This window comes from Rhinoderma darwinii, chromosome 3 (genome assembly GCF_050947455.1).
Source record: "Rhinoderma darwinii isolate aRhiDar2 chromosome 3, aRhiDar2.hap1, whole genome shotgun sequence".
NCBI lineage: Eukaryota > Metazoa > Chordata > Amphibia > Anura > Rhinodermatidae > Rhinoderma > Rhinoderma darwinii.
Genome location: NC_134689.1, coordinates 80332435 through 80357747, shown reverse-complemented (window position 1 = coordinate 80357747; position 25313 = coordinate 80332435). Strand labels below are relative to the sequence as shown.

Here is a 25313-nt window from a genome sequence, read left to right as displayed (position 1 = left end):
GGGGATCGCTCCCCCTGCCTCTTGTCACTCCCCCCCCCCTGACTCCCCATAGTGATTGATTGATTTATTTGGTTGATTGATTGATTGATTGATTGATTGATTGATTGATTGATTGATTGATTGCTAGACTGACAGATCTGCTTTAAACATCACATAACTAGACAGGTTAAGAGATTCACCAGTAAGATGTCTGGGAGAGTTGCATGACAAGGCCTGTGGGCTCTATTATTGTTTTTACTTCGCTTTCTTACATATATAATTAAAAATATGCTGAATAGAAGCTACTTGCATAACAACCATCCCATCTATGCTTTTAAAGGGGTTGTCCCTCCATTAAATTTCATATTTATTGCATAGATCATTAAAAAAAATGAACAACGTTTGCCATTTACATGCTGTTGAAAACATGAGTTCTGACATTTATGTACATAGCATGGATCCCCCTTGTGTTTAAAGTGTATACTAGTGTGCATGACCACCTAATAGCTGAATGGTGCTAAACACTCATGCTCAGTAGCTCTCTCCAGACCGGGTCTTTTCATTATGATTCTCTGTTCATTGCAGAGTAGCCAATAGAAATAGCTTTCCACCCTGCTTGTCAGGATAGAAGCATAGCCTATGAAGTAGCATGGCAGTATAGCTGAGAAGGGAAGTAAGAAGAGACTACATCATCAGCTGCCAGAGGGGGAAAAAGAAGACTGATTTTGCTCAGAACCCCTCCCCCAGCAGCCCAGATTAGAGCAGCACCAAGGGAGACACAGGGAAGCAAAAAATGATTAACAGCATTTCAGGGCTTTTAGTCTTAAAATGATTCATGCTTAAGTACATTGCTTTATTTTCATTACTTGTGTAGACAGAACATTTATTATTATACAAGATACATTAACAGCATTATCTGATGCAAATTTCTAGCATTATAAGCATTTAGCATTTTAAGGGAGCAACCAATGCAAATAAAGCCAGAGGTGTGGGTAACGGAAACCAATAAGATGACAGCTCTCCTTTTCTTATGGCAAGCTGTAAAATAAAGCGTAGATCTGATTGTTTGCTAAGCATACCTAGTCTACTTTTCCTGTCTACATATCTCCCTTTATGTTTTTTCATGTGACTACATTCTTTTTTGTAATTTGTGTGGGTGTACGTGGGCTTTTCTGCCACTCTACACCTACTGTTTGGTAACAATTTTCATTGTATTGTAGGTTGACAAAGAAACTAACACAGAAGGACTTCCTCAATCTGCCACTGTTGTTCGCCCAAAAGACAAGAGAACAGCCAGTCAAATTCAAGCACAATTCATTAGAGGCAGTACTATAATCCGCTCCAAGACCTTCTCTCCTGGGCCACAGAGTCAATACATTTGTCATGTAAGAAAAGGAGAAGTATTAGGGAATATTAGGAAAGTAGGAGATTGATATACTTCTAAAGCACAAACAGTTGGTGGGGATTCATAACATATGTTCATTAGAATGTGTGGCACAATATTTTCCACCTATCCATTGGCATCCTAGGGGGCCATTTATTGCGTACAGTTACACTACTTAATACATGGTCATTAGGTCTTAATCCACAGATACTAGCCTTAATGTCTTGTGGGGGCTCAAATCTGCTTTGTTAATGACCATATTTGTTTTTTGTGACTTTTCTAGTTGAACCGCAGTGACAGTGATAGCTCAACACTCTCCAAAAAGCCGTCTTTTGTAAGAGATGCTGCGGAGAGGCGCAGCATGCGTGTGAAACGGGTATGTTCATTCTGAAATATTTTACTTTATCTTTAATATTCAAGGTACACTGTTCCCTCATGTAACAATAATAATTTGTTCTGGGACAACCATCGTGACTTAGGGCCTGTTCACATCATCGTTCGGGTTCCGTTCAACCTTTCCGTCACAGGAACAGAAATATCGCTTCCGTTACCATTAGTTTCCGTTCAGCTTTCCATTAGTCGGTTCCTCTGACAGGAAGGGTGAACGGAACCGATGAATTACACGCTGATTTCAACAGGCCCTTAAAATATTTGTGATCCTATCTCTATGGAAAATTAGAAATTGGTTCCAAAGCCAAGAAAAAATTATGATTAAAGAAAATAAGCTAATAAGTAATACAGATAAAGCAAGTCCTTATACAAAAGTCAAAAAGTACTGCTGGAAGCTGGGGAACCATATTCTATGTTGAGGTCAATACCTTTACAGTCCTGTAGAGTACACACGTTGTACAGTAAAGATAGAATAGAGCCACCCGGGGGCGTAACTAGGAAAGACTGGCCCCCATAGCAAACTCTTGACTGGGGCCCCCCCTCCGGGTGCCACAAGCAGCCCCCCTTATAAATAGTGCCCCCTGTAGAATGTGCCATACAGCCCCCCTGTAGACAGTGCTATATAGCCCCGCCTATAGACAGTGTCACACCCCATTTGTAGATAGCGCCCCCACCTCCCCCTTGTAGATAGTGCCATACAGCCCCCCTGTAGATATCGCCATAAAGCCCCCACTGTATATAGCGCTGTACAGCTCCCACTGTATATAGTGCCACACAGCCCCACTCCCTTGTATACAGTGCTCACAGCCCCCCTTAGTAGAAAGTGCAGCACACAGACCCCTTTTGATTGCGCCACACTCAGCCCCCTGTAGATAGAGCCACAGCCCTCCCCCTTGTAAATAGCGCCATACAGTTCCCCCATGTGTATAGTGCCACACAGCTCCCCCTTGTGTATAGTGCCACGCAGCTCCCCTTTGTGTATAGTGCCACGCAGCTCCCCCTTGTGTATAGTGCCACAAGGCAATGGCGCATCCGAGAAAGTTGTATCAGCCAGGGAGATGTCACTCAAACATAGAAAGGTGGGCTTGGGGGCAGGAGTATGTGACTCTTCAGGATAGCAGTACTGCCCCATGACCCTCTAATGAGTAATTAGCATATAGTTGCGCCGTTTTAAAAGTGGATTTTAAGGATTTTTCTGCATCTGAAAAAAACATACAAGGTAATGTTTGGAAATATTGTCAGGTCATGTATTACCGCATGGTGGCGGTTCAAGGGGTTAAAGGGAATGTGTCGCTAGAAATCTTTTTTTTTTTTTTAGTTAAACAGTTCGTATATAAATGATTACACATTGTTCTAATTTTTTTAATTTTTTTCACAAGTCAGGAAATATTATAAATTAGATTCTAATTTATAACATTTCCATGTGCTGGTCACTAGAGGGAGCAATTTCCAAAATTGCAGCATTGGCATGTGGTAAAGCAACCACATTGCTTTATGCTGCAAAATTGGAGAAGACACACTCGCTCTAGTGTGCTCAAACAATCCCCCCTCCTTTATCCTGGCTAGTGCCGCATCGTGTAGATTCCTTTTTGGAGTCTTCCACCTCGTGGTTTTTTGTAATGAAGCAAACTTTGAAATAAAAAATGCTCCTATGTACGGGCGCTCAAGTGTGGATTGTTTCATACACGGAATCGTAAGTTGTGGAGCAAAAGTTTTATTTGGATTACAGATAAAACAATAAAAACAATAAAAAAGGCTGTGCTGCAACGCGTTTCGATCACGCACTTCGTCAGACAATCCATTCACACTTGAGCGCCCGTACATAGGAGCATTTTTTCTTTCAAAGTTTGCTCCACTATAGATAATGCCACTCATTTTTATGAGAAAAAATATATATAAACTTGACATACTCACATGATCCCATTCCCACGCTATTCACTGGCGACGCAGACATGCCCTCTTCTGAGCATGTCTGCTGGAGCTGAACGAGCGTCGTCCAATGACGCTGATTGGCGGGGCAGATTGACTTGCCCCGTCAATCAGCACCTTCCAAGCATGGAAGCGGCGTGATGATGTCCTCGCGCCGCTAGCCAATCAGCGTCATTGTAAGGCACTGGATGCCTGGCCATTCAGTGCTAATGCATGTATTTGGCTGCCGCTAGCACCCCTCCGGTGCTAGTGACACCTACAGGCATGAGAGGGCCTGTGTCGCCTAGCCCATAGCTGGAGGCTCGACGGCGCAGGCCCCATAGTAGCGGCGCTACCACTGTAGCAGCCATAACGGCTTCTAGCGGCGCCACCGGGCATGTGGGGGGAGCGTGTCGGCTGGCGGCACGGGCCCCCTCAAGCCCCGGGCCCCGTAGCAGCCGCTACGTCTGCTACCACGGTAGTTACGCCACTGGAGCCACCCTCACCTGGTGTCCAAAGAAGCATCTTGTCCTGGCACACGTAGATAGCAGTACAGTACATGTAGTACAGGTAGGAAGCATAAAGCACATGTAATACAGGTAGGGAGCAGTACAGTACATAAAAAATGCTTTTTTCACTAATTTAGTCCTAATATGGTAGTATAATTTAATGCTTCCATCCACTCCTCCTACACAGCGTAACTTACTATAACCACGATATTTTAATTTTTCGGGTCGTCAGCCACATTAGGAGCATCTTTCTTTCAAAAGGAACGCTCCCTCTTGCGTTCCCAAATCTAGCCACACTGCACTTCCTACAACTCCCAAGATCCCACTCTGATTAGCACACAAAAGGCGGTGGGCAAATGGAGAACCACGGCACGCTGTAGAGAAGTTGATGTCCTATAACTCACTTAGATGGCCACAGTTGGGATGAAGAGATTGGAGACTGAAACTTTCAGCCGGAAGAGCAGCGTTAAGGCACTGATTTTGCACAGGGACACAAAAATTATAATGAGGTAATAAAAGAAACAATACATATAATGCCACAATGGGTATCTAATGAATAAGTAGTACCATACTGCGTCTTCAAGCAGAGGTAGATAGCAGTACAGTACATGTAGTACAGGAGAGGGCTGTAATGTACATATAGTACATGTATATAGCAGTAGAGTACAATTGGCTCAGGAAGAAAGCAGTACAGAGCGTGTAGGACAGGTATACAGCAGTACAGTATATGTAGCACAGGAAGATAGCAGTACAGTACATGTAGTACAGATAAATAGCAGTACAGTACATGTACTACAGGAAGAAAGTACAGAACATGAAGCACAGGTAGATAACAGTACAGTAAATGAAGAACATGTGGATAACAGTACAGTACATGTAGAACAGGTAGAGAGCAGTAAAGTACATGTAGCACAGGAAGAGAGCAATACATTACATTCAGATGCAGTACAGTACGTGTAGGACAGGTAGAAAGCAATACAGTACATAAAGCACAGGTAGATAACTGTATAGTATATGTAGTACAGGTAAAGAACGGTACAGCATATATATTATAGGTAGCAAGTAGTACACTACATGTAGTATTAAAAAATAACAGTAAAGTACGCTTAGTACAGAGCATATTACATGCAGTACATGTAAAGAGCAGTACAGTAAATGTAGCACAGCAAGATAGCAGTACAATACAGGTAGTACAGGTAGAGAGCAGTACAGTACATGTAGTACAGGTAAAGAGCAATACAGTACATGTAGTACAGGTAAAGAGCTATACAGTACCTGTAGAACAGGTATTAAGCAGTAAAGTGCATGTAGTGCAGGTAGAGAGCAATACAGTACAGGTAAAGAGCAATACAGTACAGGTAGTACAGGTAAAGAGCAATACAGTACAGGTAGTACAGGTAAAGAGCAATACAGTACAGCTAGTACAGGTAAAGAGCAATACAGTACAGGTAGTACAGGTAAAGAGCAATACAGTACAGGTAGTACAGGTAAAGAGCAATACAGTACAGGTAGTACATGTAAAGAGCAATACCGTACAGGTAGTACAGGTAAAGAGCAATACAGTACAGGTAGTACAGGTAAAGAGCAATACAGTACAGGTAAAGAGCAATACAGTACAGCTAGTACAGGTAAAGAGCAATACAGTACAGGTAGTACAGGTAAAGAGCAATACAGTACAGGTAGTACAGGTAAAGAGCAATACAGTACAGGTAGTACAGGTAAAGAGCAATACCGTACAGGTAGTACAGGTAAAGAGCAATACAGTACAGGTAGTGCAGGTAAAGAGCAATACAGTACAGGTAGTACAGGTAAAGAGCAATACAGTACAGGTAGTGCAGGTAAAGAGCAATACAGTACAGGTAGTGCAGGTAAAGAGCAATACAGTACAGGTAGTGCAGGTAAAGAGCAATACAGTACAGGTAGTGCAGGTAAAGAGCAATACAGTACAGGTAGTGCAGGTAAAGAGCAATACAGTACAGGTAAAGAGCCATACAGTACAGGTAGTACAGGTAAAGAGCAATACAGTACAGGTAAAGAGCAATACATTACAGGTAGTACAGGTAAAGAGCAATACAGTACAGGTAAAGAGCAATACAGTACAGGTAGTACAGGTAAAGAGCAATACAGTACAGGTAAAGAGCAATACAGTACAGGTAGTACAGGTAAAGAGCAATACAGTACAGGAAGTACAGGTAAAGAGCAATACCGTACAGGTAGTACAGGTAAAGAGCAATACAGTACAGGTAGTGCAGGTAAAGAGCAATACAGTACAGGTAGTGCAGGTAAAGAGCAATACAGTACAGGTAGTGCAGGTAAAGAGCAATACAGTACAGGTAGTGCAGGTAAAGAGCAATACAGTACAGGTAGTGCAGGTAAAGAGCAATACAGTACAGGTAGTGCAGGTAAAGAGCAATACAGTACAGGTAAAGAGCAATACAGTACAGGTAGTACAGGTAAAGAGCAATACAGTACAGGTAGTACAGGTAAAGAGCAATACAGTACAGGTAGTACAGGTAAAGAGCAATACAGTACAGGTAGTACAGGTAAAGAGCAATACAGTACAGGTAAAGAGCCATACAGTACCTGTAGAACAGGTATTCAGCAGTAAAGTACATGTAGTGCAGGTAGATAGCAGTACAGAAACTTGTAGCATAGGTAGTGTGGGAATTAGCACTGTAGCAGTTTAAAAATGAAGTCAGAGACAGTGATACAGAAGTTCTTTTTCAAAACAGGTGCTTAGCCTGTCCTTTATTGTGTGGCAGAATCCAAAGTAAACATACAGCCTTTACATTCAGGCAACAAAACAAAGTAAACTCTGCTCGGATGAGTGCTAACTAAACATGCTTTTCCCTCACTATACGAGTGGCATACTACCAACCACCCGAAACAAGACCAACATCTGTGTGTTACCTCACACCACATGCAAATGTCCAGCAGGAGGCCAGCAACCCTCAGTATAACGGTCTCCAGACAGATAGACACGCTCTGTCCTTTTCACATGGCACCCTCAAGTGCACATCCTTTAGGCTGAATGCACACGTTGCGTATTACGTCACGCATATTTTCATGTGACAAATCCGCAGCGTAATACAGTGCCAGCAAAGTAATTTGAAGAAATCTCATCTACACGGTGCAGATTTTTTCTGCACGCAAATTGACCTTGGTGCGTATTTTAAAATCCGCAGCATGTCAATTTATCTTGCGTTTCCGCTTGTGAATTTTATCTGTCCAACTTTAAAGAAAAACGCACCAAAATACGCAGCATAAAAATGCACCTATTTCTGCATCAAAATGTAAAAACCCGCACGTGCGGTTTTAGCTGCGGAATTACGTGCGTACACCTGAGGTGTTGGTGCGGATTTTCCACATCAAATTATGCAACGTGTGCTTTCAGCCTTAAAGCTGAGTGATGAGCTGAACTGCAACACCTGAGAGTTTCAGAGAAAAACTTATACTGGCCAGGAAGGGAATGAAAGGCATGTTGGTAGTGGGGCCTATAATTCCATAAAAATCCAGGCCTGAATTGAGGAATTACCAAAGTCCTTAGCAAAACTACTAGCTAAGGATACTCCGGTTTCCTGGATTCCTTCCATCTCATCCAGCTTTCCCTGGATGAGTCAGATACTTCCTGGAGCCTAGTACACATATGAGAAAAATCTTAGGGAAATCTAGCAATCCCCTACCACTTTTCCTGTCACTGTCTCACAGTAGATAGCAGTACAGTACATGTAGCACAGTAATGTTCTACAGAGAGGCATTACTAGACATCAGCACAGTAATACTGCATTCGCCCATTGGTTTTACACATTTCAATGTGATGCGCTGAATGGCCACTCACCGTCGTTTTACTAGTGAAATGGAAACACTGACTGGCTGGACAATATTGTCAGAATGAATAACTTTTATATAGCACAGGTGGTGTAGGAACTATTATTGCACACACATTGTCCTTTAAAAAATCAGTCCCACTGTTCCAAATAATTTTCATGTTTAGTTACAACCATGAAAATATAAAGCAATGGAAAAACGAACCTATTGTTTCTAAGGATTATTGTCCTGGTCTTTTGTCGGTTGTATTTTTAAAGGGAATGTGTTGCTAGAAAAATATTTTTTTTTTTAAAGTTAAACTGTTAGTATATAAATGATTGCACATTGTTCTAATTTTTAAATTTTTTTCACAAGTCAGGAAATATTATAAATTAAATTCTCATTTATAACATTTCCATGTGCTGGTCACTAGAGGGAGCAATTCCCAAAATTGCAGCATTGGCATGTGGTAAAGCAACCTCATTGCTTTATGCTGCAAAATTGGAGAAGACACACTCGCTCTAGTGTCCTCAAACAATCCCCCCTCCTTTCACCTGGCTAGTGCCAGGAGAAAGGAGGGGGTTGAATGTTCAAATCTCCTACACTGTGTGCCGCCATTTTTTGAGCAAATGCACAGTGTAGGAGGATTAGATACAGTGGTAATCACACAGTATAACACGAACATACACACACACAAACATAACTTACCTGCTCCTGCCGCCGCCGCTGTCGCTGCCTCCGCTGCCTGTCCTTGCTTCTGTACATATGGACGGAAGCCGCGACCGGAAGTAGTCATCTTACTGTCCGGCCGGGGCTTCTGGTCCACATGAAAATGGCGCCGGATGTTGCTCTGCCGAAGACCTTCCTTTTGGACAGTGTGGTGGCGGCGCATGCGCCGTTGCCACACAGACGGCGTACACTATAGTGAATGGAACGGCTCCCTTTCACATTCTCTATGGGGATGTATGTGCTGTATTCCATGATGAAAAAAATAAATGGCAGCCCCCATAGAGAAGTAAAAGAAAGAAAAAAGTACAACACAAACACACAAATAAATAAAATTTATTTTAATGACATACTAAAAGCTAATTTATATAAAAAAATAAATTTTCGTGAGACCTTCCCTTTAATGCTATTCTTTGGGCTCCTTTACCCGTACTTCCATCCTCTAGTTAGAGTATTTAAAGGCTGGTATACGTGGAGAACTGTAGACTTTTTCTCTATCCTCTAAAAGGTTAATTCTGGGTATATTATTTTGTTAGACTCAGACAGCAGTGGGAATTTTGGAAGGCTCTTGGATCTGTATTAGTATAGTGATTCCTCAAGCACATCAGCCCCCTAGGAGCATGTCATAAATAATTCATCATGCCGTGTCTTAAAACTTTATGAGAAAATAGAAAATAGGAGCAGGCTCACAGCTGAATATTTATTAATGTTCAAGGAGACTAACACAATGCTTTTTTCTTTAGCACAATCGAGGAAAACAAATATTAGACAGAAACTGTGATGCATTTAGGACAAGGGCATCCACTTGGCATTGCTCCCAGTGCTATAGTTATCTACCCATATTCGAGTTGCTGTCACTGTTTTCTTATGTTTATCCAGAAACACTGAAGCGTGACTGGTCTGAACACCGCACATAAGGATTGCACCTTTGGGTGGTGTTTGGGATGACACCGTTATGATGTTTACAGCACACATATATGTTGAGATCAATGTTCTATAATTGATATCAAGCAATTTATTCATCAAACAGCACAGTCTTATATATTTTTTTTATATATGGTGTCAGAGCAGGACAAATCATTTTGTTGAAAACAGATTTTTTTTTTTCCGTTTTCTTGCTAGGTAGGTGGAAAAAAAGCTGTAAATGAATGGGTTCCTTATTTTAATAAAACATTGCCAAACTATAGTCTGTGATACAGTATTTTCCCCAGATCAGTGAACAAATGGTGGCTGGGGGGATTGTTTGCTGTCTTATGACTTCTCCATGGAAATCCATGTATGCATCCTATTCATATATAGAAGTTTATAAGCCAACAGGTTCTAAACTATACCGTTTCCTATGAGTGTCTTCATGTCCATGGATTTGATGTAAGAAAACAAGCAAAGCCATCATAGCTGCAGCCCCTAAGATCAGTGCTTGGGGATCGGAAACTACATATGCCTTATTAATTATATTTATTAAAAGCTATACAACTCAAGATTATATACAAACCTCTTCTTACCGATAAGGAAGTGTCATATAATTCAATGGTAAATAAAACATGAAGTAGTATCTGCCCTCCATATGATGCTGGAGAGATGCAATATACCCATTGTTTGGGTTACTACATTTACGACTAAACTTGGATTTAGAGCATTAGGCGGCTCCCGACCGTCATGTCTCCTTATAACTAGAGATAAAAGTTTTCTGTATAGCTCTGTCACATTCCCTCATGAAGTGATTTAATTACAATCAGTGCCCGTGAGCCATCACATCAGCAGATGCCAGCATTAGAAGGGGTTGTCCAGGATTAGAAAAACATAGCTGCTTTCTTCCAGAATCCGTGCCACACATGTCCATAGGTTGTGTCTGGTATTGCAGCTCAGCTACATTGAAGTGAATTGAGCGGAGCTGTAATACCACTCACAACCAGTGGACAGGTGTGGTGCTGTTTTAAGGAGAAAGCAGCCATGTTTTTCTAAACTTGGACAACTGCTTTATGTTACGCTATGTCAATGGAAGTTAAGTCTCATCTAGCAGAATATTACTTATATGAACTTTGTGTGACATTACAAAATTGCTAAGATCTTGTCACATGTACATCTTTTAATCTTTCATCACAAATTATCTGCTAGGAATCAAGCTCTAAACGGAGACCGTTCACCTTTTTGATGTGTAACTTGAAAGCTTACGGTGCCTGGTAAATTACAGGTGGACCTATTATTCATTTATGCTGTAGCAAAAGTTAAAACAGCAGAATAGAATAAAGGTTTTTTTCCTTATACTATGGAACTTACTACTTCAAGAGATAACTTTACAATCAAAAGCGTGTGACTTTTAATTCAATATTTAGAGAGAATCTACAGTCAAATAAGAAAGAATAATCACAATAACCAAAGGGAAAGATCCAGTTTTGGTATTTCCGTATTACAGTATTACCATTAGTTAGAGTTCTAATTCTGAAAAAAAGGACATTGGATATGGTCAACAAATCAGTCAATTAAATCAGTCAAATTGACGTGACATCCTTTGTCACAGGGGTCTCAAACGCGGCCTGGTAAGTGGGCCACTTATAGAAAAAATGTGAAGTTGACGGGCCGCATTACTTTCAAATTTGATACATTACAAAATTATTGTTAATCAATATTATTTGAATTACTATAACAATACTGCATTACTATAACAATACTACATTACTATAATACTACATTACTATAATAATACATTACTATAACAATACTACGTTACTATAATACTACATTACTATAACAATACTACATTACTATAATAACACCGCTAGGTTTAAACTTAACTGAAATTTGCGAGTTTTCTCCATGTTCTTATTTTAACAATCCAGTTTTCTAGTTTAAGTGTCGCTAAATGCAGTGCAGCGGCTCAGTTGGCAGCGTTTGACAGACACACAAATGTCAAGATTGGGCAGCCCCTTTTTAGATAGTGCCACAGAGCCCTCTGTAGATACTGCCACAGTGCTCTCTAGATACTGCCACACAACCACCCGTAGATAATGCCCCAGTGCCCTCTGTAGATACTGCCACACACCTACCCATAGATAATACCACAGTGCCCTCTGTAGATAATGCCACCATGCCCTCTGTAGATGCCACCCCCTAGATAATGCCACAGTGCCCTCTGTAGGTAATGCCAGTGCCCTCTGTAGATAATGCCACTCACCCAACCGTAGATAATGTCACAGTGCCCTCTGTAGATAATGCCACCTCCCTAGATAATGCCCCAGTGCCCTCTGTAGATACTGCCACCCGTCTACCCATAGATAATGCCACAGTGGCCTCTGTAGATGCCACCCCCTAGATAATGCCACAGAGCCCTCTGTAGATAATACTACAGTGCCCACTGTAGGTAATGCCACAGTGACCTCTGTAGATAATGCCATAGTGCCCTCTGTTGATAATTTCACAGTGCCCTCTGTAGATACTGCCATAGTGCCCTTTGTAGATACTGCCACAGTGCCCTCTGTAGATACTGCCACAGTGCCCTCTGTAGATACTGCCACAGTGCCCTCTGTAGATAATGGCACAGTGCCCTCTGTAGATAATGCCACACACACGTCTTATAGATAATAGATATTGCCACATACACACACACACACACACACCCCAGTAGATAGCTCCCTTGGGGCTCCCTCTAGGAGTGGAATACCCAGCCAGAGCGTTGTCGGACCGGGGATTCCTCAGCTGGAGGAGCCCGTCGCATTACTGTCCATAGACAGTGTTGTCAGGGAATCCTCCTGGACTGGAATTTGATGTCGGGCAACCACAGAGCCAGTGTCCCAGAGGAGAGCACTAGTATAGACTCTGCTCCGGAACTCTGGGGAAACCACTGGCATCAGTGTCCATATATGGACAGTGAAGTCAGGGGCTTGCTCAGAGCTGTAGTCCCAGAGCAGAGCCGCATCTAGCACTCTGCCTGTCATGGGCAACCCCAGAGCTGGAGTCCCTGACTCTGGGGAAGCCCCTGACATCGCTGTCCATATATGGACAGTGATGTCGGGGGATTCCAGAGTCCCGGAGCAGAGCCTATATTAGCGCTCTGCCCAGGACTCTGGCACTGGGGAAGCACCAGACATCACTGTCCATATATGGACAGCGATGTCAGGGAATTCCACAGAGTCCCTGAGCAGAGCCTAGACTAGTGCCCTGCCTGGGACTCCGGCTCTGGGGAAGCCACTGACATCACTGTTCATATTTGGACAGCGATGTCAGGGCTTCTACAGAGTGTCGGAGCAGAGCCTATACTAGCGCTTTGCCTGGGACTCGGCTCTGGGGAAGCCCCAGACATCACTGTCCATATATGGACAGCGATATCAGGGGATTCCACAGAGTGCCGTAGCAGAGCCTATACTTCCCCTCGGCCCGGGGCTCCGGCTCTGGGGAAGCCCCAGACATCGCTGTTCATATATGGGCAGCGATGTCAGGGGATTCCACAGAGTCCCGGAGCAGAGCCTATACTAGCGACTCTGTGTCCCGCGGGCCGCAGATGACTGCCGCGTGTTTGAGACCCCTGCTTTATCACATCTAGATTGAGAAAAGGGATAATATTTTTAGATTTTTATAAGGAGAATTGACATGCTTTTATTCGGTACTGGACGTATAATGCCTAAAGGTATTGTCTCATGAAAACAACTTCATATGCTCTAACGTCTTAGATGGGGGTTGTTCTGCTCGTGATCAGTCCCCTCTATGGGCCAAAACTGAGAGCCGCTCTGGCGAATCCGGACCCTCTATACATTATATGAACGACCATTCATTTGAATGGCTGCCATATAATGCTAAATTTCCCCTTCAGACCCGACTTTCGCCTGCAATTTCAGCTGATCGCCAGGGGTTGGAGTAGCTAGACCCCCTGCGATTCGCTGATCACCACTCTAGCATTTGAAAGGGGGATTACTTTATGAGCACTTTGTTACACTCAGCCTTACCCATCCACTAACCTCTTGGAATAAAACAGGCCTATTTTGGCTATTGGTAAATCTGTACAAATTATAGTAGTACAGATGTCTCTTCCCCTCATCCATTAAGGTTAACAACCCCAAATGCATGTAATAATCAAATGATAACACTCAAAGTTTACACGGGTAATGTAAAATTATTTTGATTGATCATTCATGGTCATTTGAGTACCAACAAACGATTGCCCGCTACTTTTATATTGACAAAATTACTATATCTATGAAACAAGTCTGATATTTAATACATATGTCCATCTTTGATCACCATTTTGCCTTTCATATATAAATATGACTTACATGAATTTTTTGGTGACTTTGTAAATACATTTCTTTACTTATTTTGCACTGATTCAGAGTTATAGCTAGTATTACCTTCCAAAGCTGCATTCACAATTTTGCTGTTTACCATTGGAAACAGTGGACAAGCTTCACATCAAACACTTCCTGAACAATTGAGCTCCCATAATGCAGTCGTACTGTTAGTTTTTCATACATCAGATTACTGTATCATGCTTGTTGTAAAGATTAACATTTCCTAGGCTTTAAAGAGGATCTTCCACTACTTTATCAATTGCCTGTCTCAGACTAATCTAATAGGCGCTATGATGCTGATAACTAGTGTAAATTTTTTTTCAAAAACGTTTATTATTTGCAAAGCTATGTGCATTTTTCTAAATATGCTAATGTGGCTATACTTGTCAATTGGGAGGTAAATCTTTCTTTTCACTCTGGGCGGTGTAATGTTTTCTGTATGACGCTGTCCAATCAGCATACAGTTCTCCTCTTCCAAGCCCAGCAAAACAGTGATCAAATATTATACAGCTTCTATTCCCGACAGTGTTTTCAACTGGTGATACCTCTGGTTGTTTCACATGAAAGATTAGAATCTCATCTTTCATATGCCACCAGAAGCGCTGTTCTAGGTGGTTCACAGCCGGAGATATGGCTATTTGAATTGATCCCCCTTCCCTCCAGCCTCAGTCTCCCACACTGGGCGAAGCATCTTCATGCTGATAGGACAGCGTCAGAGGCTGTGTGGTAGCTCCACCTCATGAGAATCGCTGGTGTTGACACCCACTTGTCTAGTAGAAGACTCACTTGCATATTTAGAATATACTACACAATTTTTTTTACTGTACTTCGTAGAAATAAGTTCATAACTTTTAAAATAATAATCATTTTGGGACACAACTTTCACTAGCATTATCACTGTGACAACACCTATCAGATTAGGTAGGAGATAGGGCATTATTAAACTAGTGACAGATCCTCTTTAAAATCAGAGCAATCTTAGTTCAAAATGTGAATGCAGCTCTATAATAGAATTCAAGGCTGTAACTCAGGCTCAGCAATACTAATAAGTAATGTGCTATATTTACAAAGTCGGTCAGTTTTTATGTAGATTACCTCTACATGTAAACTGTTTTAATTTTGTTCAAAGATGGACATATAGTTTAACAAATTCAAAGCAAAAGTGGACCCTATGTGATATGGTGATATTTTGTTTTCAATGGGACACATACAGCCTTATAGGCAGACAAAAATTGGAGATGTTGCCAATATGAACTACTGAGGTCACTGCTTTCATACTTAAAGGCTCTATTCACACAATCCCCATGGCTTCTGTTTATAATTTGAAGCCATGACACTATGACAGATCCATTTTCCAACAGATCCAAACTAACATTGAAGGACCGCACTGACTTTAAGGCGCACTCCTCTACTTTTGTTTAGCTCTAGTTTCCTTACATAAATCTTATACGTTGCTGCTTTAATGTTTGTAACTTTTCATTTTCTTTTTACTCTCACTTTCTATTTTTATACTTTACCCTGCTAATCTGACATTTGCAACTTAAAAAATATAGACAAAGACCATGCAGCTCCCCAGAGTTTTACAATGTCAGCATTAGCAAATCAGAATCCTCTGGCTGTTAGCATTGAACAGAGATTCACAATAAACTCTATTGTTTCAGCCGTCCGTGAAGTCCTCTGGCAGGGAACGTGTAATTCGCACATCTCTGGACCTAGAATTAGATCTGCAGGCTTCAAGAACGTGGCATAATCAGCTAACTCAAGAGATTGCTGTACTAAGAGAGCTGAAAGAACAGCTAGAGCAAGCCAAACGTCAAGGTGAAAATGAGCTGCCTCAGCGGGTGAAGGATGATGACAGGTTTAAGCTCCTGCTCAGACAAGTGGAGAAACAGGTAAGTAATAGAAGCCCTTCTGATTCCCTTCCCTCAGAGATTCTGACAATCAGACACTTACAGCAGCAGTTGGTGCTGCTCTGAACTTTCCTTTGTTTCACTTATCTGTACTGGGGCCTCTGTAAATGTCTGACTACATCGATTTTACTTCTGGGAGTCCAGTGTTTCAGTGTAACCTCAGAAGGCATGAAGTTGTTATCTGTAATAGCTGCTATATTCAGTATGTCAGTGGTTGTCATCCTGTATAAAGAACCCCAGACAACGGCTCATAAGGGCTACCGTATATTTATTGGCACGGAGTGGCATTCGCTAGCTGGGTAAATTAAAGGAAGCGCAAAAAGAGCCCTCTGCTGAAGCAAGTGCTCGTATCTACAAAGTATTTTTAACAACAAATTAAAGTAAACCCTATGAGGCTTTCAATATACAGTCCCTTGCAAAAATATTTAACCCTCTAAAAAGCTCTAAAAATTACACCGATTGTTCCGGCCATAAAACCAGTATGCTCTAAAAGTTATTTTATTTTGTAAATAAAATGAAAAATGTTTTTGCTTCCATAAGGGTATGTGCACACATAAACTGCATTTACGTCTGAAATGACAGAGCTGTTTTCAGGAGAAAACAGCTCCGTCATTTCAGACGTAATTGCTCCTCCTCGCATTTTGCGAGGCATCATTGACGGCCGTAATTTAGAGCTGTTCTTCATTGAATTCAATGAAAAACGGCTCAAATTACGTCCAAATAAGTGTCCTGCACTTCTTTGACGAGGCAGTCATTTTTTATTCGCCGTCGTTTGACAGCTGTCAAACGACGACGCGTAAATTACAGGTCGTCGGCAAACCCATTCAAATGAATGGGCAGATGTTTGCCGACGTATTGGAGCCGTATTTTCAGGCGTAAATCGAGGCATAATACGCCTCGTTTACGTCTGAAAATAGGTCGTGTGAACCCAGCCTAAGGCTATGTTCACACGGAGTATTTTGGGGGAGGAATATCTGCCTCAAAATTCCGTTTGGAACTTTGAGGCAGATATTCCTCTCCCTGCACGCCGATTTTCGCGGCAATTATCGCGCCGTTTTTCGCCCGCGGCCATTGAGCACCGCGGGCATAAAACAGCGAGATATACGCTTTCTCCTGCCTCCCATTGAAGTCAATGGGAGGTCGGAGGCGGAAGCGCCCGAAGATAGGGCATGTCGCTTCTTTTTCCCGCGAGGCAGTTTTACTGCTCGCGGGAAAAAGACGCCGACGCCTCCCATTGAAATCAATGGGAGGCGTTCTCGGGCCGTTTCTGCCGAGTTTTGCGACGCGGTTTCCGCGTCAAAAAACTCGGCAAAATACCCCGTGTGAACATAGCCTAAGTGTTCAACTCGTTTAGAATCGTTCTGACTGCAATACCAGTTTGGGGGTGGTTTTCACCCATTCTTTGCTTCAGGTCGATTGGATGACGCTTGCGGACTGCAATTTCCAAATAATACCACATATTGACGATTGGATTGAGATGTGGACTTTGACTTGGCTGTTGTAGAACATTTACCTTTTTTTTGTTCAACTACTCCTGTGTTTCTTTGGCCTAGTACTTGGAATTATTGTCCTTCTGAAAGCAAAAATGTCTTCCAAACTTCAGTTTTTTAGCAGACTGAAACAGGTTGTTTTGCTGTATCTCCCTGTAATTTGCACCATCCATCTTTAAATTTTAGCAAGATCCCTGGTTTCTGCTGAGGAAAAGCTTTAAGTTCATACTTATCATTTAAATTATATATTATATTGCAATAAAAATACTAGAAGGAACAATCTGTGTAAGCATCACCTGCCATCTAAACAAATCTGTTGACTTTTTTGGGAGTGGAATCCTTGTACGAGGCACGGTAAAGGTGACCATACACATTAGATTAATGTCTTCCTGATTCCAATGCCGTTTTTTTTTTCCCCTCGTTCCATATATATGGCCCACTGTTGTGTTGGTTCCCTGTAAGTTAATTTTCTGTAGTTAGCCAACAGGGCGTGAACCTCAAGCTGCCTCAGCGTGATTGGTCAGCATCAGAAGTAGGGAATATAGCTCCACCCCATTGGCTACCTACAGCAAATTAGCATATAGGGAGCCAACACAACTGTGGGCCATATCTCGGAAACGGGGAGTCCAGGAAAGAAAAAAAAACCAGCGCTTTTCAGGTCAGTTAACCAGTTCAACTTATATGACATAGTGATAGGTCCTCTTTAACACAGCCATGGGGCCCATAGCAACCATTCATAGTTTAGATTTGATTCTACTAAACTACACTGGAAATATTTTACGTGGACAGGTTCATTCTTATGGGCAACAAATAGTTTTTTTTTCCCCACTAAAACAATTTTGAGCCCCCTCAGTTTCATATTTATTTATTTTCTTTAACCAAAGCTGGATGACCATTTAATTTTACAATGCATCAAGGCCAAGGCATATTTCTAAAGTAACTCTCTTGCATTTTTCAACTGAACAACCAAACAGGTTAAAAAAATAGAACATAAATATGAGATGCAAGCCGATAGGATGATGAGAGCGGCAGCTAAAGATGTGCACCGTCTACGTGGACAGAGCTGCAAGGAGCCATTGGAAGTCCAGTCTTTCAGGTGATTGTTATATTATTTACTGATATGTACACGTTCTATGAACATACAATAAATGTGACTTATAAATGGATCTTATCTACATATTGTCATTATCACTAAACATGACGATAATAGAGCATAAGATTGTTAAAGACAAAACGACTTATTACTAATATTTCTAGAAAAACCGATGCCAAAATGTATATATAGAATTTCATGACATAATAGAGAAAACTATGTTGACAGGCTCCGTTTAATGTAGCTATTTTTTTTTTCTAGCAAAGCAGAGCTATGTTCAATGCACCTGTACATCCGCACAGGGAGTTCCTAGGGGTTCGCACTATAGGACCGCAGGCACACTCTGCGTGCCTCTGTATGGTGTCTACATATGGCACTGTAATAGGGAGATATTCACCACTAGAAGTAACCAAAGCATCTGATGGAGCAAGCCACCATTCTTTTTCTGTATGCCCCTATATGAAATTGGAGGCATATGGCATATGTAGCTGCTGTGTGGTCCCATAGACTGCTGTTGGTGCCATATTATGGCTCTTTACTATAATACGCCCTTGTGCATGAGCCCTTATCTTCCCTAACTTTTCTTTACATGCCTGGTTCAGTCCAGTTGATTTATCATATCTTTGTTTCTACAATTTCCGCAAGACCGTATATATTAATCCTATGATGTTCTTAGGCATTAGGTTAGGTAGACATGAATGTCCAAAATTGGTATTCCCACGGGATGTGTCTTTAACATTGTATAATGCTTAACATTGTATAATGTTATGAACTATATATCTCCACCACTTTCAAAATCACTGTTTGCCGTAAATGAATAGAAAAATGTATTGTATACCTTCATAAAATCTGTGTTGGCCTATTTCTTATTTTTTTTAAATCAGACCATATTTATTGTTTCAACGAAGTATACAGAAAAGTAAAACATATACAAAATATCCAAATAACATTGAACAACAAAAATCTCCAACCAAACCCTACCCGGAACATAGCCGAACCATATTTTAGACATGTGGCAGTTCAGTAAACTGTACAGTTGATGTAACAAGACTATATACAATCCACTGATACCAGTAGTGTACAACAATGTAATCTATTTAAGAAGTTGCAAAGTTAAAGAGCAACAGCTGTACAATTTGTATTCTCACACCATAGTCAAAAGTAATCATATTCTTAGGGTGTATCTGTGATGAGGGGGAAGGGAGACAAATAGGTGAGCCCTAATCTACCCGCCACTCAGTCCCTGCCTACTTGCAACGGCCCGTCCTAGGCGACGGCGTACAACTGGGCGACGGTCCCTACGCTCAATAAGTGCACGACAGACAAACAGACAAGGGTACACAGAAGCTAAGGGAAATGGGGCAGTTGCCCACGGCAACACCGTGAGCAACAAGAGTAGTGAACGAGCCGAGTCAAACCAGGAGTGTACGAGGTACCAAACGCAGAGCAGGAGAGTAGTCAGTAAGCCAGGGTCAATATGAAGCAGGGACAAATAGTTCAAGCAGCAGCAGAGCCAGGAAACAGGCAGAATCACAGGCAAAGGAAGAGCAGGAAATGCAGGTATAAATAGACAGAGGGCGGGAGCTAGCTCCGTCTGGCCAGGCTGTGATAGGCTCTCCCACTCCTAAGCCTGCCAGCCTGAGTGGTAGAAGATGGAGTCACTCTCTCAGACTTAGGAGCAGGTGCAGACAAATTACCCACGGGCGTCGACACAGAAGCTTTACAGTATCCATACTGTGTGTTTTTGCTGCGTTTTATGTGTTTTTGTTATGCCTCCGAAAACCGCTCCGGAAAACAGTAGCGTTTTTACAGCAATTTGGAAAATTGCGGGGAAAAACGCATCGCGTTTTTCGGTACGGTTTTCGTACACATGACAAAAACGACAGTGTGAATACACCCTTAAAGCAATAAGGCCTATGCAAATCACACACCAAATCTTATTCTGTCCTGCAACAATACCCCACAGGGTAAGCCCTGGGTGTTTAGCAAAGCTCCCCATATACAGTGAAGGAAATAAGTATTTGATCCCTTGCTGATTTTGTAAGTTTGCCCACTGTCAAAGACATGAACAGTCTAGAATTTTTAGGCTAGGTTTATTTTACCAGTGAGAGATAGATTATCTAAAAAAAAAAACCTGAAAATCACATAGTCAAAATTATATATATTTATTTGCATTGTGCACAGAGAAATAAGTATTTGATCCCTTTGGCAAACAAGACTTAATACTTGGTGGCAAAACCCTTGTTGGCAAGCACAGCAGTGAGACGTTTTTTTGTAGTTGATGATGAGGTTTGCACACATGTTAGATGGAATTTTGGCCCACTCCTCTTTGCAGATCATCTGTAAATCATTAAGATTTCGAGGCTGTCGCTTGGCAACTCGGATCTTCAGCTCCCTCCATAAGTTTTCGATGGGATTAAGGTCTGGAGACTGGCTAGGCCACTCCATGACCTTAATGTGCTTCTTTTTGAGCCACTCCTTTGTTGCCTTGGCTGTATGTTTCGGGTCATTGTCGTGCTGGAAGACCCAGCAACGAGCCATTTTATGTCCTGGTGGAGGGAAGGAGGTTGTCACTCAGGATTTGACGGTACATGGCTCCATCCATTCTACCATTGATGCTGTGAAGTAGTCCTGTGCCCTTAGTAGAGAAACACCCCCAAAACATAATGTTTCCACCTCCATGCTTGACGGTGTTCTTTGGGTCATAATCAGCATTTCTATTCCTCAAAACACGGCTAGTAGAGTTAATGCCAAAGAGCTCAATTTTAGTCTCATCTGACCACAGCACCTTCTCCCAATCACTCTCAGAATCATCCAGATGTTCATTTGCAAACTTCAGACGGGCCTGTACATGTGCCTTCTTGAGCAGGGGGACCTTGCGGGCACTGCAGGATTTTAGTCCATTACGGCGTGTTACCAATGGTTTTCTTGGTGACTGTGGTCCCAGCTGCCTTGAGATCATTAACAAGTTCCCCCCGTGTAGTTTTCGGCTGAGCTCTCACCTTCCTCAGGATCAAGGATACCCCACGAGGTGAGATTTTTCATGGAGCCCCAGATCGATGTCGATTGACAGTCATTTTGTATGTCTTCCATTTTCGTACTATTGCACCAACAGTTGTCTCCTTCTCACCCAGCGTCTTACTTATGGTTTTGTAGCCCATTCCAGCCTTGTGCAGGTCTATGATCTTGTCCCTGACATCCTTAGAAAGCTCTTTGGTCTTGCCCATGTTGTAGAGGTTAGAGTCAGACTGATTAATTGAGTCTGTGGCCAGGAGTCTTTTATACAGGTGACCATTTAAGAGAGCTGTCTTTAATGCAGGCACCAAGTTGATTTGGAGCGTGTAACTGGTCTGGAGGAGGCTGAACTCTTAATGGTTGGTAGGGGATCAAATACTTATTTCTCTGTGCACAATGCAAATAAATATATATCATTTTGACTATGTGATTTTCTGTTGTTTTTTTTTATATAATCTATCTCTCACTGGTAAAATTAACCTAGCCTAAAAATTCTAGACTGTTCATGACTTTGACAGTGGGCAAACTTACAAAATCAGCAAGGGATCAAATACTTATTTCCTTCACTGTACCTTCAAATTTGGTTAGTGCTTACCTCTTTTCCAAACCTTTCCCAACCTAATATTATTCAATTTAGTTGCAAATTCAGATACAAAGGCTTGATCCACTGAAAGGCCAGTAGTTTCCTAGCCTGATAAAGAAAGCGGAATATCTCCATTTGCACAAGACTCCCACCAATGTTATCCCCCAGGACGCATATTTTTGGCTCAGCTGGAAGAAAGATGCCATACACCGTGCCAATGCTTGCACACCCCTCCAATACGACCCTATGCATCAGATCTGCATTTGTTTGGACTATTTCTGCACACACCGTTGCTGGGCTTGTTACAGTGTGTCATTGTATAGATTTGCATGGCTGTTGTGTTAAGCTTACAGAGCATTGCCTACATTGATGCACTATAACAAAACTCACCAGCAGGACTAGGTCAGGACATGTTTCCAGTTTCTAAATGTAAAAGTGAATGTTTACATTCACTCACTACCCACAGATCTTGAAATGGTAAGGAATATAATCATAGTAGAAGTATAATAGAAAGTTGCTATAGTGATCAGCCATAATAATGTTTTAATTAAACAAAGCTTTAACACATTCTTACGTGACACGTGACACCACATTAGATTTTCAAAAAGGGGGGGCACCCAGAGTGCTTCTTTAAATGGGTTGTCTCTTGTAGACAAATCTTTTTTAAACAGTAGGCTGCCCAATGATCAGCTGTTATTGCTGCATCTGGCCAGATATTTACCCTGTAGTGAAATGTACAAAAAATGTAGTATTACATGGCAGCCATTCAAATGAATAGCTGACCATATAATTCATGGACAACACAGGTCCGGCAGAGCGGGATCGGCTCTTACAGAGCTGCTCTTTGTTCCTTTTTCAAAGAGGTTGTTCTTCTCTATGACATCCATCTACCCTAAAAATGTATATGGAAAGGGCTTATCCTTATGAGACAAACCCTTTAACTGTGTAAATGTAAAGGGTGGTACCATGAAAGACTTCCATAGTATAGTGATTTGATATATCATAAATGTCTGATAGACAGGGGTTTAATGCTGATTTTTTTTTCCTTTCTAGAGAGAAAATGGCTTTTTTTACTCGCCCAAGAATAAACATCCCAACTCTTGCTGTAGATGATGTTTAATAATCACCATAAAAGTATTTGTTCTTCTGTTCTGAGCGCCACTGCAAAAGAAAACAAAGCAGTCTGGTGTGGTTAAAGTTGAATGTTATGTGGTGTTATGAAGGTACAGAGTTCTTCGTCACTGTTATCAGTTAAACCTTTAGTGTTGAGAAGAGGAATATTCTTCCTACACTGACGGGGTTAACAAGTTTAGGCAGTATAAACATATAAAATATATATATAATTTTTATTATTTTTTTTAAATCATTGCTCCAAAACCAGCATTTTGTTGCGTGTTTGTATAGTTTGTAAAATAAGAATGATATTTTGGGGGAAAACACTTTTAAATATCATTTGTTCTATTAAGAATATGTGACTTTTGTACAGGTGCATTCTAGAGGTTTTACTGCAATAAATTTAAATTAATGAAACCTTGTTTAAATATATATATATATATATATATATATATATATATATATATATATATATATATTTATATGCAACTTTAGTAAGTAGATGATGTGAATACTGGAATCAGATTTATCCCATTAAAGTATTTTTTACCAGATGTCCCGGAGATTCAGGAGCTTTTTAGATCATTAAATACTCTGTATTGGTTTTCAGTTTATTTCTAGGTGCCCTTAGTGCATTGAGGGGACCAATGTGAAAAAAAGATTGCAAATCAAATGTCAGTTTGTACGTTGGTTTGTAAATTTGTCTTATTATAGTCTAACAAGATGCACATTGATAGTTCATGCACAAGGTCAAAATTATGTTTTATAATAAAATCCTTCCTTAAGCTTCATTGTTTTTTTTTTCCAGTGTGTCAGTAAGTTACAAAACGGTAATCACATAAGGAAATGTTAAATGCCGGTGTGAGCAGTAAGATATAGGAGGAGATATATCAAAACTAGTGCAAAGGAAAAGTAGAGTAGTTGCCCATGGCAACCAATCAGATGCCACCTCTCATTTTTCGGAGGCCTTTTGAAAAATGAAAGCAGCAACATTTTATTTTTCAATGGACAGCCAATATGGCCTCCCCATCGGGTGTGTTAACTATTAGTGGGGTTAAAAAAAATATTCCCCCACCCTCCGTTCCCCAACAGTTCTTCGTCTGCTGCTTCAGAATGAAGTGGACAGGCAATCGCTGGTGAGTCACGCCACCAGCTGTGCCTGCCCGCTCCATTTCCTTAGACTATGCCAATATCTATTTAAAGGATCAGCCTGACCGCTATTCCTCCTGACTCCCCCATATACGTGCTTGCTCGCCTCAGCCAACCGTGCATGTGTTTACAATGTGGAGATCGGAGTAAGCCTATGTCAGACTCTTTGCTGCGGCTTATCTCCCATGGGAACAAAGAATCAAGCATGTTGATTGGCCATCCAACAATCTTTATTTCCCCTGACATCTGCCATTGGGGGAGAGTTGGGGCACCCCCATACACATTACAGATGAAAGTCCTGTTGGGCCGACTTAGACTACTGCTTCTGCCCACATTTTCCACTGAAGGAATAGAGAGTCTGAAAGTCACCTCAACATTTGTTGTCATGACAACTGCCAGGATTTTAGTGAGGAAAGGATGTCAGGGCTAAATATTCAGCCCTGAGATCATATCTCAAGCCAGACAGTCATTTTTAAGCCTTATATTTTGAGTCCATGAGAAGGGTATGGCCGAGAAGAGCCGAAATGGCTAGCCAAAGCAACTGACTTTGTGGACCCCAAATCACAGCACGTGTAGCCCTTACTTTCTGCAACATGTCCAGAATGGCTAGAGGTGAGAAGAATAAAGAAGCTCCTAAGAAATGAATGGACTTCTTTGCAGTGCAGAAACCATGAGAAATTGTCTCCTCCTCACCAGCATCACCCGGCTCGATCAGTCCAGTACACAGCTGCCTCTCACAGGATCCCAACTCCACACAAAACACCAGAACCAGCAGTTCAAAATGTCTCCAGAAAAGGCTCTTGGATCTCTCTGTCAAACCAACTGAGCTCTCATGAAGCTGAACCAGCAGAATTGCCAGCCATGCAACCTATTCCCCCACAAGGTCACCAGAAGACTCCCACAGGAAATAGCCATAAAGGGAAGCAGCAAAAACAGTTTACCTTCTACTCTAACTAAAAAGCACGGTCAAGCCAAAAC

The 25313-nt window shown here is 41.6% G+C and overlaps 1 protein-coding gene across 2 annotated transcripts in view; it reads left to right on the top strand.

The window, feature by feature from the left end:
• The window catches only part of WWC1 (WW and C2 domain containing 1), a 210153-nt gene extending 186176 nt beyond the window's left edge, over positions 1-23977 (top strand). For both annotated transcript variants that reach the window (XM_075856421.1, XM_075856420.1), the window contains exons 19-23: positions 1200-1364; positions 1647-1739; positions 15644-15874; positions 18357-18478; positions 23127-23977. In XM_075856421.1, coding sequence (XP_075712536.1) covers positions 1200-1364; positions 1647-1739; positions 15644-15874; positions 18357-18478; positions 23127-23193 — 678 coding nt within the window. In that variant the 3' untranslated portion in view covers positions 23194-23977. The remainder of the gene's footprint in view (positions 1-1199; positions 1365-1646; positions 1740-15643; positions 15875-18356; positions 18479-23126) is intronic.
• Positions 23978-25313: the final 1336 nt, after the last annotated feature.